Source organism: Amphiura filiformis, chromosome 9 (genome assembly GCF_039555335.1).
Source record: "Amphiura filiformis chromosome 9, Afil_fr2py, whole genome shotgun sequence".
Lineage (NCBI taxonomy): Eukaryota > Metazoa > Echinodermata > Ophiuroidea > Amphilepidida > Amphiuridae > Amphiura > Amphiura filiformis.
Genome location: NC_092636.1, coordinates 2441485 through 2459206, shown reverse-complemented (window position 1 = coordinate 2459206; position 17722 = coordinate 2441485). Strand labels below are relative to the sequence as shown.

Genomic DNA, 17722 nt, shown 5'->3' with positions numbered 1-17722 from the left:
TTCTTAAATTCCGACCAACAAAAGGTCAAATCTTACTCAGGATGCCAGGCGTAATCTGCATTTACATTGCAACTTTACGCCTGGCGGAAGTTACCAGCTAAGCTACTCCTGACTTTTGTCAGAGGTAAATCGTCGGACGTCGCCTGGCGAACTTATGCTGACCATCGCTCACACTGCACCTACTCCTGGCAGCACCTACCGCTACTCCTAGCAACTTGCGCCGACCAAGTTCCGCTGGGCGTACGTCCGACAATGTGAACACGACTAATGGATGGGCGGTCATTTGTTTTATTTTAGGCCAAATTAGGCCAGTGTACAAGGACAAAGACCCAATTAAGAAAGATTTTGACTTTAAAAGTGAACCATTATGACATGGGTGAAGGTTCCAACCTAGTTTTTCCTGAAAGTAATTGGTCAGGATCTATTATGTATTTAGTTCAGTTTATCTGGGAATTGGTTTAAGGATTGTGCTGAGAATGCATGGATTAAATGATAAATATTCAGTGCATCTGTTGAATGCAAGGAGGCCGTAAGTGCATACATGATGATAAGCACTTGCAACCTTTTTGGATTGAATTTTCTTCGAATAGTCGTTATTAAGGCATTGGAATAAAAATAGTTCGATCTTGGCGATCGAACATCGATGTATTCGGTCCTTTTATTTATGACAACAGTTAATTAACTATTGCTAATTGCTATAGCTTATGAATATTTGCCTGTATTGATATTGACCACTATAAATTTAGCATTAATTTTGATTAATTAGTGGTTAGTTCATTAATAACAAGCATCGTAAGCAGCATCGACGGTCGATCCAAAGATCGAACCAATTTGTTTCTGGTGCCTAACATTTTGTGATGATTTGATGCTTCATCCTACAAAGGGGATTAACCCCATGCCCCATTCTCTGGCCTGTTTTATGATCTATGGTTGAGGGTGGGTCATGCATAAGAGATAACACCTTTATTGAGAACTCCGCTCAGAAGCCGAGCTGAATTTGAACAAGCTTTGAACATGTGCGAATGAAACTAATATGATGCCACAGCCAGGAGCTACCCAGACTGAAAATTAAATGTCAGCTAAAGTACAGACCTTTGCTGCTAGTACTTCTAGGGACTATAGACATGGATATAGTAGGGTCACCTGCTACGGTCACCTGTACCCCACCCCCATATCATGTATGGTGACTCATTTTGTGGACCTGGGGAAAGTCCATCTTCAATACAACAGTTGCAGCTTAGATCCCTCTCAAATTTGCAATATGAACTGAAATATTATGATATTCAAAATCATACTACTAGATTAAAACAAAGAAGGAAAATTATAAGTTGGAACTTATCTGAAACTGTTGATAATAAATTGTGTCATAAAGAAAATGAGATATTGCCCAAATGTCGTATCATTTTCCACTACTATTATTAGATGAATATTGCTGCGCTCCGTTTACAATGATCATCCAAATGCAACGATGCAGACAGCATAATATAACGCCAGCTGCTCGACACCCAAATGTTTACAGCTTCGTCCCATATCCCACCTATTCTCTCATATTACATGAAATCCAATTTGAGATAGGCTGCGCCAAACAAGCAAATCTAAGCCCTAGTGAAATAGGCCAATAAATTGACACATTTTGTAACAACATTGAAATTGCCATCTTGTGAGTAAGAACACACAAAAACAAAGTTGTTTCTGAAGACCTCAATTCACCTGGCCTAGAAATCTGGATTTGAGTAGGCTTAACCCCATGCAACTCTGACATAATATGTTGACTCCTACGTAAGAAGCATGCGAAAGAGCCTACATAAGCAGGCTAGAGCAAGTCAACACCAATCTTTTTCTTTTATTTCAACACCAATATTTGGTCTTTCCTAACTCCTGTTCTTAAATTTCCCACTTGCCCTTGTAAAAACAAGCCCAGATTTGCTCAAACCCATTGTTCAATTACTAAGTTCAAATCTATTGTAAACGTCTTGTTAATCAGGTATTTCTTGTGTTTTTTGTATCTCTTTACAGTGGTAGGAGACCAAGAATACGATGGCATAGTTTCCAGAAATCACACAGACCAAGTCTCAACTCAAGGTAAATACATGGTATTGCTTTGGATATCAAACTAATTAAGTCCAAAGATTTTGAATTTTTGCAAGTGCATAGCCAAGATGGTTGGGTGCACAATTTTTAAAATGTGCTCCTGTAATAATTGCTCACCCCCTTTGCTATGTGCCTGCAAGCTTCAGTCTGGCTTGGCAATGACGTTATGGTGTTGAGGCAACTATTTGGTACACATGCAAACATTTAAAGATATGGCATAGATGTGCAAACCAAATAGTTGCCTCATTCACAATACCTTGCGATTTGAACATGCGCCCAATGATATGCGCACTGATGTCACATTGTCACTGCCAAGCCAGGGTGAAATATGGCTAGTGTGTGGATTGGAAATGGTAAGTAGTATAGGCCAATGCTTTCAAGTGAGTGACACATTGTTACACATATCAAGGGCTCAGTGCAACAAAGACTTACCTCCATTATCTCTTTTGGGTCACTTTATGTTATTCATAAACACAGTTGCATTTATACACAGCATTACCCAAGGGAGTGGAGATGAGTCCTGATGTGCTGTGTTCCAATTTAGTTTCCATCTAGTGGCCAAATAGGAGCATTATAATGAAATACAGAGATAAAAAGACTAAATCACGTCTGACGTCAGGGCAAAGGTGCACTGTGATTGGTTGCCGACTTGCGCAGTACGGTATTTTCTGTCTAGTTGTCAGAATTTCAGATGCAAACTAGTCTTTTTATCTCTGTCTTTCATTATAACATACTCATTCTAGAAAAGATCCACATCATGGAGCACCAGGACTACTTCTGGATTAGCAGAGTTGAGTCAAAATCATTTCTAACAATTTTTTGAGTCAAGTCAGAAAACTCACTAAATTGTCAGTATTAGGACAATTTGAACAGTTGAGTGCAGGCATTAGGCCTAAGTCAAGTGATAGGTTATTAATTAACCATGTTATCCTGACCATGGTATATGCCCTGACTCAGAACCAGCACCTGTTCTTAAGAAAGAGATCATTAGCAATATCCCTCATTGACTCTTACCATCTACATATTTAGAAGATTTGATATGGAACACCTGTTCATAAGAAAGAGATCATTTATAGTACTGTCCCTCATCGATTCTTATCATCTATATATTTAGAAGATTTGATATGTAATCTCTCGTAATGCTCCTTGTGATTCATTTGGTGAATCTTTCCAGGGCCTGACACAAGGTTAGTCCTTACGAAACAACAGAGAAAACACTGTTGGCTTGGTCCACGCAGTGACTCCAACACTTTGATACACCTGCAATGAATGCGGAGGCGTATTTAACACCTGGGGTGACAACTGATGAGGGCAATTGATTATATATACCGCTAAAATTATACTTACTGACTGGGTCCACAAAATACTATCATTGAAATGAGGGGCGCCTAACATTTCTAACACAAATTACACCGATTTACAGCTCTTTAAGTGAAATCGACTCATATTTTACAATAATTATCATTATTGTCCACTGCACCTGCAGCACCTGTATGTAATCCTGAGTGCAATCAGAATGCTGCAATCAGAATGAAAACATGGGTCAGTTTCCCTTACATAAGCCTCATTGGCTCCAGGGTTGATGACCATTACAGACAAGAGAGCAAAGTCACATCTTGAAGTGTGGTTAATGTCTCAAGTGTATTGTTAACAAAATATTGGCGAGGAATATTCAAAATTTATTGGGGCAGCACAAGTCCTTAAGTACCACATCTACAAATGCTTCGAAGCAAACACACACAAACAAAATCAGAATTTTTATTAATATTTTCTTTAAAATGTCTGATAAAGCAGCTTCTTTGTGCATTTACTTGCCGATACAGCAGCTTGTGGGGCAGTCTGATCTCATTGAGTATTTAAAATGCAACAAGAGATCCACAGTCGTTCAGGCAATATGAGCTTCACATCAGAACATTTCATAAGACCTGGACTAGACCCGTGTCTCAGTTAGGCTGAAGTTATACTCCATCGCTGAGCGACAAACGATTGGTTTAACACGATTTGCCCAACGCAACAAAAGGTGCTCTACCTCATTGGCTAAAAAACCAATTGCTATTGCTGAGCGATGTAGTATAAATTCAGTTTTAGGCTGGTAAGGATGGTAATATTGTCTGTAGAATCAGCATTTTGTTCGCCATATGACCTGTACCATACCATCCTGTGTCTGTCGTCAGCGTACTGGTTCCCTTCATATCTAGTGTGAGTGCATACAGGAAAAGGTGTGTCGATTAAGTCAAATTTGGAAGTAAAAGTTTCCCAAATCAACATGTACCTGCTGTAACTACGCCCCATTTGGAAATGATTTACCCCGTTTTGTTGTTGAAGGAAATATATCACATCCCTCAGTAGCATGGTTCATGCGATTATTAACGGAAAATAGGCATTAAGCATTTCATCTGGGCTTTCCTTCCCATAACTTGCTAGGGTTAAGATTTACTTGTAATGTGTATTGCACCTGTTATTTGGCATAACATTTTGTTCAATCTTTGATACATCATCAGAAAGTGGCATCATTTTTTTTTAAACGCGTAGGATTTGCCGTGTTATTCAATGTGACCTAGATTGGAGATGAAAGGATAAGATAGATGCCCAATTCTTACTCTCTTTGGAACTACGTGTGGGAATATACGTCGAGGCTACACTTAATGTCAGACCAATATGTCCATATCAACTTTGGCATATGCGCCACTATCATGACGACCGAGTCTAATGTTAGCACTGTTTTGATTTTTGAACGTTATTCAGTCATTCATATAAAGTAATACTTATTGTCTCCAAACCCCATTAAAATTGGACTTTTGATTACAAAGTTATGAGTGATTAAACAATGTGGAACATAAGAATGGATCTCATATTTTTATCAATTACTCAAAATTAATATTAGCAACATTTACTCATCTCATATATGTGTGATCATACAGTTCTATTCAAACCATCCTCACAAATATGATGCAATCAAGCTAATGTCGATGTCGATTAAAATCAGAATTTGGCATGAGCCATTTGCCGAGCTAAATTTGACTGAAAGACTTACGGTTCTAGAGATATGGTCATTTTAGTGTTGCTCAGAACAATAAAATACAGGTAGTTGAATACTAGTATTGGCTATATCTCAAAATCAATATTCCTGACATCCGACTCATTTTGCTTGATCGCATCACAAAAGTTGGAAAATTCAGGTAAAACACATTCTACATGCAACTCACAATATCGCTAGTTTAGTGACATTACACTCCCAGTATTGCAAGTTGTCAGCTCAGATATGCAATTACTTCATAAATATTTCGGTTGGTTATTCCTCTAAAACAGTTTTAATATTCATCCAATAATTCAATAGCATCCTCATGCCATGGCGGCATCTTGGATGTTACAGGGAAGGGAAATTCCCACATGTGGGCTACTGTATAGGAAATGGAAACTCCCCCAGAATATGCATACTATTTGATTTTCAAACATAAAACCGCATTATGTAGCGTGGGGATTTACTAATCTACAGTATATGCAGTGAACAATATTTTTGCAATGTTAGACTGATCATATCAGTCATCAGCATGTGTATAATACTGGATCAGTATCTAACTGTGTTAGCTCTTAGCTACAAACATATATTTTAGATATGGCTACCTTGGCATTTTGAAATTCTCTCTCTCTCCCTGTCTTTTGCACACACACCCCCACACTCTCGCACTTGTACTCAGCAGGTTCCTTTCTCAATCTCTTTCTCTCTCTCCCCCCTGTCTGTCTGTCTCCCTTCTCTCTTGAAAGTTGACAAATTGGATAACCAATTTGTTACATTGCAGTGCGTCAATTAAAAATCTCAAGTGCGTGTGAATACATGTTGTCAAATCTTCACATCGACACAAGCAATTGCTGCCAATAAATCCCCTGCCACAGAGAGTTATGTATATATCTGTAATTACAAAGTTATCGCCTCTGGGTTTTGCTCCAATTCACATTCAAACAAAATGAGAAAGATGCAGCAGCTTGCTGTTTAAGTAGGCCATAGCCAATTACAGCATGAAAAATATTCAATTTTGTTAACATTTTTGTATAATATTTTTTTAATATGTCATTTTTTTAGTGCTCAAGAACAAAAATAACAGTTTTGGGCAAGTACTAGTCCTATGAGAATCTTTAAATGTAATTGATCATGTAAATAAACCTGCTCCCAAATGGTAAAACCAATTTTCAATGATCATGTATGATGGATGTGGAATTCAGCGATAAATTCGTCTGTTACCTGATTTCAAAAAGGATTATTATTGCGTGCAGATTTCAGGTCTATTAAACACGCATTCAACAAGCTAATGGGATTTTGTGCATGGTTAATGATCGGGAATGGGAAAAGTGCAATACTTTTGATCATTGTTTGTACAAAAAATCATTTAGTTGACACATTTTCTGGAATTAAATAGAAATTTTGCCTAAAAAAGTAAGGGAGTCTAGCAGCTGTGATAACCCAGTTTGAAACTTCAAAATTTCATGTGACTGATGATTATTTACATTCTAGTGGTTTCAGGTATTCTACCTGCTTTGTGACAAAGATTGAAACAGGTGGTTTGTACCAAAGTGCAGCTAATAGCCAGGGGGGTTCTTCAAAATAATTAGTACTGGGATGTGCCACACAGATTTTCAGATGCTGACTTTCTCTATACCTACTTTTTCCTGTTTTTGCTACCCATCAGACTGTATACCAATTTTCAACAAAAAACATAGAAAAATCACCCAAATTTGCCCTAATTGGGTGCTTTTAAGGGCACTTTTGCCAAATTGTCCCAGTTGGGTGCATTGGTCTTCACTGAAAACCCACCCATCGATATACCAAAATCGTTGAAAAGGTAGGCCTACCCCAAAATCGTGGCACATCCTCGTATACCTTTAAACAGGGAAAGACCCCGGGCTAATATAATAGCACAGAAAAAAGGAATTCAGATTACACCTAATTTTGAATTGCAAGGACTGCTTTGATATATGATAACTATCCAATTGATAAGTTAAAAGCAGGTAGCCTACCCTTTTGCGTAGGTGCCTATGGCAGTTCCATCTGGTTTTAGCAGAATGTGTCAATGATATTTAGCTCTATTCTAAAAATGAAAAGTTCAACAGGACATAACCATTTGCACCATAATGTTATCGACTGAAAATGAAAAGTATTTGATATTTAAGAGTGAAATGGTGTGAGTTTGAAAAAATAGGGCATGTCATCTGCCTTTAACCCCTGAGCACTACCTGCCAATCTAACATTGCCTCTGATTGGTCAATTTCATGATATCTTCACTTAATAATCACCAATCAGAATGGAGCTTTGCAAATAATTCATCCCAATTATTTTGAGTGGTGAAATTATTCCTACAATGTTGCTGATTGGGCCAATTGATAATGAAAACTTCTTTTTGGCCAATCGGCAGGTAGTTCTCATGAGGTTAAGTAGGTGTTGGTCATGCTTTACAACATCCCACAGCAAGTTGTAACTATCTCATTTCATAGGATGAGTTAAGATGAAAGAAGCTTAAATGTGCTGTCCACCCATATATCAACTTAATGCACCTAAGTTAATCAAGTCTGGAGATGTTCGGACAATAAAATTCTGATGAATTCAAACAAGGATAAGTCACCTTGTGAATAAAAAATGAAGGTTTATATGTCTTCTTCTATTATCCCACGCAACAATTGAATAAATAACGAGGGGAATCGTGACATCGAGACTTACAAGAGAAAATGGGCGACTTTAATGTAGGCGGAGTATCAGCTTCTTACTGTGATTGAAGAAAGACATTGCAATACCTAGGAGAAAATACTGCTCTGTGATGATTTCACACTCTCTTGTGTCTCCCACCCACTCAATGGCTACCCACGTTTAGCCTCACTTCAAGAGCAAAGTTTTAAAAAGTACATGCATACTAGACATTGTACTATGTACAAAGGTATGAGTCAGTGTACCCAATAGCCCATGAGGTCAGATAGCTGTATATATTATTGAACTGGGTATTGGGTAGATTGGGATACTTATAATCACAGACTGTCTGTTCAAATGTATTTCTGATAGAGTTGTTTTTCAGGATATAATCCACATTTCTACAGTCCGATCCAGTAGTGAATCGTTGTATGTTGGGATCGACTGTGTAACATATGCTATGTTTGAGATTGTAGTAACAACTATAGCTTATGAATTGCTCTTGTAATTATTTACATTTCAGGCCGTTTCAGATCAACAGTCTATCTGTTAGCCAGTTGATGATACTACGCAAACTTTCACTACTCAAACTAACAGCAATGATGGAGAGGCACTCGGCATCACATCGCAGCGGATGGAGTTGGTATGCAATGTTTTATTTGTTGTTTATTGGTGTTGATATCAGTGGCAAGCATGTGGAGGCGCTTGCCCCCCTCCCCTAAAAAACAAATCTGCTAAATCAGTCTATTTTCAGTCAATTTTGCCCTTTCTGTCCCTAAAATAAAGACTAGTACATCCATGAATTATTGTACTATTGAATGAACAATTTAAGGGTAGACGAGGTGTTGTTGGTCGAAGCAACCAAAAAAATCGATTTTCATTCTCTAGATCAATAAATTATTGACAAATAACACCTTGATGTTTTGCAAAAGTTCATCCTACAAATTATATATTTTGAAAACTTGCTTAATTTATTATTGTTAATGAGTTATGTACATTTTACAAAAGTGTTGTTGTTTCAGCCCTCTTTACAACATAACTCAAGAACCACAGGACCTAAAAATTATTTCTGTGATATTTGAATTCTTCTACACGCTTTCATAAGGAAATGAGCAATGCAATATTTGCCAAAGCTCATTACCATTCGCAAGATGTTGTGAACTACCAAATCGCAACACTTTAAAATTGTGTATTACCTTAAGCCATTTAAAAAAGAAAGAGGGCATAAGGATGTAGTGTGTGATTTCTCAGGATTCTTCCTGATTTCAGGATTCCCCCACCCCCGTTTCAGAATTGTTTTCCTCTCCTTCCCTGTACAAAAGGTATAGGACAGCTTTGACACCCTTAAAAACAGGATGCAACAATCAGTTATTTAGGAGAATAAGTTGTGATATTCCTGTAAATAATTGAAATGAAATTCTGTTTGGAATATCAACTACAATCAATATTTATTTCAAGGATAGACAAAAAAATAATCTTTTTAATTTGTACAAATTTGCAGGATGATGCCAAGATTCATGAAGCGCAACAAGACGCCAGATTTCAAAGATCGCACAGTGTTTGGCGTTCCTCTCCTGCAGAACCTTCAGCGAACAGGACACCCTCTACCACAGACCATCATGTACGCTATGAGGTACTTGCGAAGGACGGCTCATGATGCGGTGGGCATCTTCCGTAAACCAGGTGTGAGGTCAAGAATTCAACAGCTGAAGAAGATGAATGAGGCCAATCCAGGTAAATATGCTTAAAATTTTACAAATTGACATTTAAAATCAAAATTTAAAATTTTACTGTAAAATTGGTCAGTTGGTTCTCATTTCTTGAATTTATAGTTATTTATTATGGGTTTGTTTTTTGATTTCTGAAACGGCCTATAAATTTTGGCAACATTATACAAAAGTAACAAATTGAGTTTTGTCTCATGCTCATGTAAAATAATATCTTTTGTAATGCTGATTTATTTACTGAAGCTTTGCTTATTTCAAAGTCAACATGCACAAGAGGCCTACTTATCTGCATAATTTTTTTACCCACAAATCTTCATTGTATTTCATTTCAAGAACAGCAGGTCTTGCATAACAATTTATCCCTCCATACATTTTCTGTTTTATCATTGCGCAGTTATCAGGTTTTAAATATCAACAATTGCATATGTGTCTATGCTTCATCATTCAACTGAACAATTTATCATCACTGGTTAACAATGCTTCCTTAGCCTGTACTTACTGCTCCTACATTTTTCTTTTGGCAATGACGAAACATGATCACTGTCATAACACTCTCGCAGCAATCAGTCTTATTTCTGTGTTTTCTTTTTTAGATAACATCAGCTATGAAGGCATGATGGCTTACGATGTCGCTGATATGCTCAAACAGTATTTCAGAGAACTACCTGAGCCGCTGCTGACAACCAAGATGTCAGAAACCTTCATCACCATCTTCACAAGTAAGTTTGCATCATAGAATAATAAAAAGGAGCATGTTGACTCTCCATAGCCCTATGTGTAAACTACCATATTGAATTGTCACACATGAGGACCAGAATGGAGTACATACAGCTCCAGAATGGAATAACCCCAACTGGTACCTTAAGACACCATGTTTAGATTGGTCCTATAGCTTTATCAGTGCCTGGATACCTTATCAATGGCTCCTTTTATCGTACCTTGGAAATGTAATAAATTGTATTGAGCACAATAATGAACATTTACATAGGGTATGACAGAAAGAGCCATTGGATCCTATTGGGGCACCGATAGCAGGATAGGACCGAACTGAATATGGTGCCTTACAGTCTGTCCACACCAAATCGGGGGTCGATGCTTTGCGTCACACTCGAGTGTGACACAACGCGTAAAGAGTGTGGCGCACAAATTGCGCAGCAGTTGATGCACGCACCAAAGAAGCATTGCACTGAAATAATTATTCTCATACCTCCAGTTTCCGAGGTCTATGTACTTTGTACTTCTATGTGGACAGACTATAGAAAGCTTGGGGTAACAAAGGTTTGAATGTATAGGCCTATATCACTTCATTTGCATCAGCAAAATTGCATTAAACCCACAATGACAACAAGCAGTTTGCTGAGCATGTGGGAAAAAATTGTGGGAGGATGTAATCAAAATGTGGGAGTTTATTTGAGGCTCACTAAAATACATTCAATTATTAAGTTTGGACATTAAATTGCAACCATGTGGCAATAACGCTTATTTTTTGTCTCCGATACCTTTTACCTAGTTAATTAATTTGCTTATCCATTAAATAAGAAGAATAAACAAATAGATACCATTATCATGGATCTCCTTCCTTATTTGTGACAACTAATCCTGGCCTATTGATTTATGAAACTTATACTATCATATTACGGGTATCGCCAAACTGATAACAACATGTTTTTGCTTATTTCGCAACATTTGATGATAAATAAGTACGATTTGCAATTGTAAAACAAACAGAAAAGACAGTTGTGTGTACTTAATTATGACTTCTGTTTTCAAATTAATTCCGTGGGATTATAGTTACAGAAGGACAGCTAATAGTTATGCTTTCTTGTTTTAGTTTTAGTTTTAGTTAGATTCAAGTGCAAATACTCATAATTTATACTCGGGACTATTAGGAATCCTTGAATAGTTACAGGAGGACAGCTAATTGATATGCTTTTTGTTGGCTTTTTTATGTTTAGATTCCAATTTAAATGCTTGTCATTATTAGTAATACTTGAAAATCAAGGTTCCAGAAACTTGACATGTATTGTGATGTCTATATAGTTGAAAACTAATCTGTTCTAATGCTTCACAAATCATGATAAAATGGCCACACAAAGCAAAGACGATTAAGAGAGATATCATTTATCAGGATTTTGCCTTGTCAGAATAGAGATAGCAACCCTGGTTCTAATGTCTAAGAATTTGGCCAAGGTGATCTGGAATTAACCTATTTACTTCAACTATTAGGTTAATGCATGTGTTAAAAGGATTCATCATTTAATATCTGTTCTGTAGGTGATCAGTTTTCCACATATTTCAAATTTGTGTCAAAATCTTCTCTCAGAAGGAGAAAAGTTACAAAGTAATAAAAATGAATATAAAGTAATAAAAATGAATATATATATACATGTATATTTATAATTTGCCTAGCCTCCCAAGATGGCCTCACTCTAATCAAAGCCTAGGCTGTTTCCTGGATCCCTATCTTTGTCAGGTTGCTATGGACATTCCATGAAAGTTTGTTAATCCCTAACATCATCCTTATCAAAAGCCTGTCATTCACCAACAGTAGGCCCAATAGGGAACTGTGACATTTTAAATTAGGAAGTATTTGTTCATGATCGGGTACCAAATTATGTAGTATTTGGGTTTTTTTTAGTATGTGAAATTCTAAATGATTTTTGTGGCACATAAGCTGAGCCTGAGGCAATCAAAGATATGCTGAACTCTTTAGCATTTTTGGGCTATTTTCCAAAATTGTTTCTACAAAATAATAACTCAAGTTGATCAGTACCTTTATACTTGTATTGTTGCCAAAAACTTAACTTGGCCAATAACAGTATATGTCATCTACTTCCATTAAAAAGTTTATTTCCATCAAAGTTGTACCAAACACAACCAGTGGAATCAAGTCTTTACGTGGATCCACAAGTTACTGACCAGGAAATCAGTTCTGATATGGAATTTCTGGCGACTCAAAACTAAGGGCTGTGTAATAATCCATGTCAGATTTTGGATGTCAAAGTAAAGCTGGCCAAATTTGTCTGCAAAGTCTGTTGGCCTGTTGCTACGTGAAAAAGCCAATGTCGAATTTGGCTGATGTTAAAAACCCCTGATAGTTTTATTTCCAGTTAAGTGTCTAATTAAAAGTCAGACCTTGTCCCATATTTTTATTCCATATGTCACTCTCCTCAATGTGTAATTTGGGCTCCAGAGGAGTGCAGTGAGAATTGTTTGGATGATTAATTGCAGATTCCAATAAATATTTTATTTATCTGCTATTTAGACATGTTTCTCTAGTATATAGTAACTGCTTTTATGGAATCCCATATTCAGCCAGTGCATGCAAGCATGTGTTCTTCACTAATTTCAAGAAAAGAGTTTGAATATGTAGCTCAATAAACACAGTTATGTACCAAACTGTAACATATTGTCAAATTTGTACATAAAGATTATGTCCCCAAGAATTTATGATACAAATAATTTTTGAAAAATATTTGCCATGAATCAAGCCACTTCATTTTCTATATCTCTATAATTCTACCTAACGACAAACACACTTTAAACAGAATTCCTCTAATTGTTATTTAACCTTAATTGAACAGCATCTTTCCTAATGAATCAAAACACCTCTTCTTTTTCTCCGTAGCTCTACCTAAAGATATGAAACTGCCAGCAGTTCAAGCTGCCATCATGCTCCTACCAGATGAAAACAGGGAGGTGCTGCAATCCTTACTGCTCTTCCTCAGTGACATTGCTAGTCACTCAGATGAAAACCAGGTCAGTATTCTCAAACCTACTGGTCATCTAACAGGATTTCTGATTGGTTGAGAACTTGAAATGCTTACTTCAATTGCCAATTACAACTATTTATGATCAAACTTGCATTTGCAGATGATCTTATTAATACCCTCCTTGATTGGTTCAAAATTGGACACATTATTCATTTTGGCCAATCCGTGGGCAGTTCTCATGGGGTTAACAAAGTGAATGCTTTAATTTGTTCATAATTTGCAAACTTCAGAGTTTCTTGTTTTCATCAATTCAGGCTATGGCTAGTGTGTTGAAAAAAATGCTTAACAATTTTCATACACTACAAAAATATTATTGTTGCCACCAGTGGATCAGCTATTTCATTGATACTTTTGAGTACTTAGAAGTGTGGGTACTCTAGAGTACACACATTAGAGTACACACATCGGAATCATGCATTCAATACAAACACTGGTGATGTACTTGTACTCAAGAGTAGCCTCAAAGTATCTCTAATTCTGCAATAGGAATCTGGTAGTATACTCATCAATAATGATGAAGAATTTTGTACTGAGCCAGTTTAATAATAGGGGCCTATATCATTCAAATGAAGATATTAATAGTTCCTATCCATAAGGCGACGAAAAAAAGAAACCCTGTTCTACGGGCGGACGGACCTTTCAAGTAGGGTCGGTCGGTCGGCTTTTTTTTTTGTTTTGAAATGACCCAAAAATCACCAAATTTTGCAAATTTGTAATTTGAGAAAATACAAAAAAAAATTAATTCCTGAACTTATCGAAATTTGGATCAGCATTCATTTGTACAGGAAATTTTTTCCTCAATTTGTTCAAAATTTGGGTCGGTCGGGCCCGTAGAACAGGGATTTCTTTTTTCGTTGCCAAACTGAATGAATTATGTTAATAGTTAGTATCCATAAACAAAGAATTAAAGTCTATCAAAGCAATTAGCCATGGTTAGTCATCATCATTTTGTTTCTATGATCACATTGTCTTAATTGGGAAGTGATAATTATAGCGATGCATCTGTCTGCATGGGACAATTGCAGATGTTTTGGCATGAAGCTAAACAATAATTATTCAATTTAGAACTTTATTTTCATCCTGGCTTGGGAACTATTATGTTTTGAAAACTTGGCAACAAAATTGGATTATTCTGTTTCAAGGACTTGGGATGGATAATTTGTGGCAAAAAAAGACAAACAAATATGAAAGATGACTTGCTTGTCCTTAACAGCTTTTTATTGAGTTAGCAAAATTAAATTATTTTGTTTCTAATGTGTAATTGATAATTCCTTCAAAATACACACTCTCTTTCTGCCATGCATATTTTCATAAGCAAAGCTTGGATATAATTTTAAGTATAATTTTGTGCTAGTCTGGAAATTAAATTTTGAGTTTAAATTAAAATTTAGAATTATTGAACTTTCATTACAGATGACTGCCTACAATCTGGCCGTGTGCTTTGCACCATCTTTGTTCCAACTCGGCGCCAACTCTGCGCCTATCAAAACTGGAATTCATGGAATAGGGAGCCCTCGGCGACAACGCAAGATGCAGATTGGAAAGCCCGATCAGAAAGAACTGATTGAGAATGTAGCAGCCAATGAAGCATTAGCACTTATGATTAAGGAGGTCAAGAAGTTGTTCATGGTAAGTGAGGATTAAAGTTGGGTGGAACGCTGGAAGTACTTGTAATCCATGAGCCAAAAGTGTGTCACTTTCATTTCAAAGTTACATGCTTTAATGCTTTACACGCTAAATGTTGACAAACTGACGAAATTTTCAAATATCACATAGGCCATCTCAAGGACTGCTGAACCAATACTTGGCTTGTTTGTACTCATTAGAATGCAATTTTCATGCTGAATCCAAATATGGTAATGAAAAATTGAATTTTGACAATTTTTGAAAAAGTTAAAAATTTTTGACATGTCGTCCGCACTCGACACCCGCGCGGAGAGGGTTAAAGAAGTTGCTTTTTTGCAGCTGTTCATTTTTCACAAAAGCTCAATGTTTGGTGTCAGGAAGTAATTTTTTGTGAAAGTTAATAGAACCAAATTCATTTAACAACATATTTCCCTGGCAATATAATTTCACGAGCAGAACCCTTTTGTGAAGTAGTCAACTTTGGCAGCTGACAGAATTTAAGCAAATTTGTTAATTTAATCTTTGATAATGCAGAATGCCTAAATATTAATTAGATTAACAAAAATAGAAATGTTTATGATACTTGAAGTTTTGAGTAAATTTTTTGAAATGTCAACAAAATTATAACTGACAGGTGTTGCAGAGCAAAGAGGGATTTACTAGAATGACCGGATTACAATGGAGTACATAAATATGACTCCCAATTTCAAGATATTATCTGGGCAGTCCAGCTGCAGTAACTGAATGCATCCTTCCTATTATATAAACACTCATGAACTTGATAATTGTTGGGAAATGATAAATAGATGTTAGGAAGATTGAGACAAACAAAAATAATATTTAATGTTTTCTACCTGTTTATTGTGTGTTTTCTAGGTGCCAGAAGAGCTGATGTCCAAATGTCATTTCTCGTATATGGATCTTGGTGAGCCAGTCACGTTAGAGGAACTTGGTCAGAAGCCTGATACTGAGGGCGGTGATTACAGGAAATATATGGAAAGCTGTATACAGGGTGTGCTAAAGGTAAGAACAAGTTTTATTACATTGCTATACTCTGTGCAGGGATGTATTTTTAGCCCAAATTCATGCACTTTTACCAGATTTCAGGGTATTTTCTTCAGGCCTACTTAATCACTGTCTGTGCTTTATACTCTGTTCAGCCCATGGAAAGAAACATAAAAAGGGGAACCATGCTTTGTTTGCATGTTGTAGTAGGAGGGAAAAAAACAGTGAGGGGGGAAAGGGTTACATCTGCCGTATGCCCAGCAAACCAAATTTAGTGTTGCAAGTAATATGCTGTGCTGAGTGCTACATACAGAAAATTTGGTATCCCTCAAACTTTCAATTGTCATTTTATTTTCACTCCTTGCTCTAACATAATACTTTCTAAAATTGAATGCCAGCGTAAGATTATCTTAATATTATGCAGATAAATATTGATGCCTTAACTTTTCATTTTGTTCATACTTTGTTTCCCACAGGAATCAAGAGAAAGGTTCAAAGGTTGGGTGGCATGTCCAAACATTGACCAAGTAGAAGTAGCCTACAAGAAAGTTGGAGATGGTCATCCGCTTAGGTTATGGAAATGTAGCGTTGAGATGGATGCACCACCAGCTGATATACTACACAGAGTACTCAAAGAAAGGTAACAGATACTGGATTTAGTATACCTTAGGTTTAATGATTATCTATCACATTACAGACTAGCCACAGTTTATGGCCCCCAAGGACTTAGTGAGCGCGAGCCTTTGAGCGAGTAGCAACCTCTGACCCAACCTCTCTGACGCAACCTCTCTGAGCGCTGACGCAACCTCTCTGGATAGTATACTAACTAATAGCAACAGAGCCCGAAAGTAGTGCTAATTACAGACTTGAAGATAGCCCTTTTTTTCTTGCCCTAAAACTTTATTGGATTTAGGGCTTGGAGTATGAGCCATCAAAGCCAGCAGTGACAAAATAATGGCTGGTTTTCCAAGTAACCAGGCTTCTCTTAAATAAGGCTTTAAATGATGTTTTTAAGAGTAAGTCTCAGGAAACTCACTTCAATGTTGTAGACTACAAAGTATTCACCAAAGTCACAACTACGTTGTTTAATCTTAAAGACTGTTAAACCCCCCTGCCCCCCCCCCAAAAAAAAACCCAGAAAACTTAAAGTTTCAACATAGAAATTTGTGTTCAACGCAGCGAAATTACAGCGCTTTGAATCCTCTGGAAAAAGCGCTATATAAATTCCGAAATTTATTTATTATTATTTTATTTATGTTACATGATCGTATATATTAACAAGTTATTCCTCCCGTTTTTTTCCCATTACAGGCATTTATGGGATGAAGACCTATTGAAATGGCGAGTAGTAGAGAAACTGGGTAATCAGTGTGATGTGATGCATTATGTGTTCAATACCATGGCGCCTCATCCCAACAGGGAATACTGTGTGCTCAGGTAGGTTTCAATGGATATTGTAGGTCCATAAGGGTACTGTGCTTTGGACAACATCATATGTGACATGATTAAGGGGAATGAGTCGCATGTCCCTAATATTATTTTTGAGATATTGGCAAAAACAATGTTCAAATTCTTTTGTTTTATATTGTTTTCAGCCATAACCAGATGTCCAATTTTGATGGGGTCTGCATCAAAATGTAGCATTTGTAAACTGCCAGAAAATGATGTAAAAAACTTCTACTAATTGAAAATTGCCGTCATGTGACTCATTCCCTTTGATCGTGTTTCATACATGTACATTAGAAAGTTATGTGAAGTTAATAATTGCACAAATTATTTAAGAAATAAGAATGACTTTTTGGAACAACCATACATGTAGTAATAAA

The 17722-nt window shown here is 36.6% G+C and overlaps 1 protein-coding gene across 1 annotated transcript in view; it reads left to right on the top strand.

Annotated features, from left to right (window-relative positions):
- LOC140160517 (rho GTPase-activating protein 7-like) overlaps nucleotides 1-17722 on the top strand; it is a 176099-nt gene that overhangs the window by 152230 nt on the left and 6147 nt on the right. Inside the window, exons 7-15 of the mRNA XM_072183753.1 lie at nucleotides 2017-2082; nucleotides 8289-8408; nucleotides 9267-9499; nucleotides 10086-10211; nucleotides 13121-13251; nucleotides 14679-14894; nucleotides 15768-15914; nucleotides 16373-16536; nucleotides 17208-17333. Coding sequence (XP_072039854.1) covers nucleotides 2017-2082; nucleotides 8289-8408; nucleotides 9267-9499; nucleotides 10086-10211; nucleotides 13121-13251; nucleotides 14679-14894; nucleotides 15768-15914; nucleotides 16373-16536; nucleotides 17208-17333 — 1329 coding nt within the window. The remainder of the gene's footprint in view (nucleotides 1-2016; nucleotides 2083-8288; nucleotides 8409-9266; nucleotides 9500-10085; nucleotides 10212-13120; nucleotides 13252-14678; nucleotides 14895-15767; nucleotides 15915-16372; nucleotides 16537-17207; nucleotides 17334-17722) is intronic.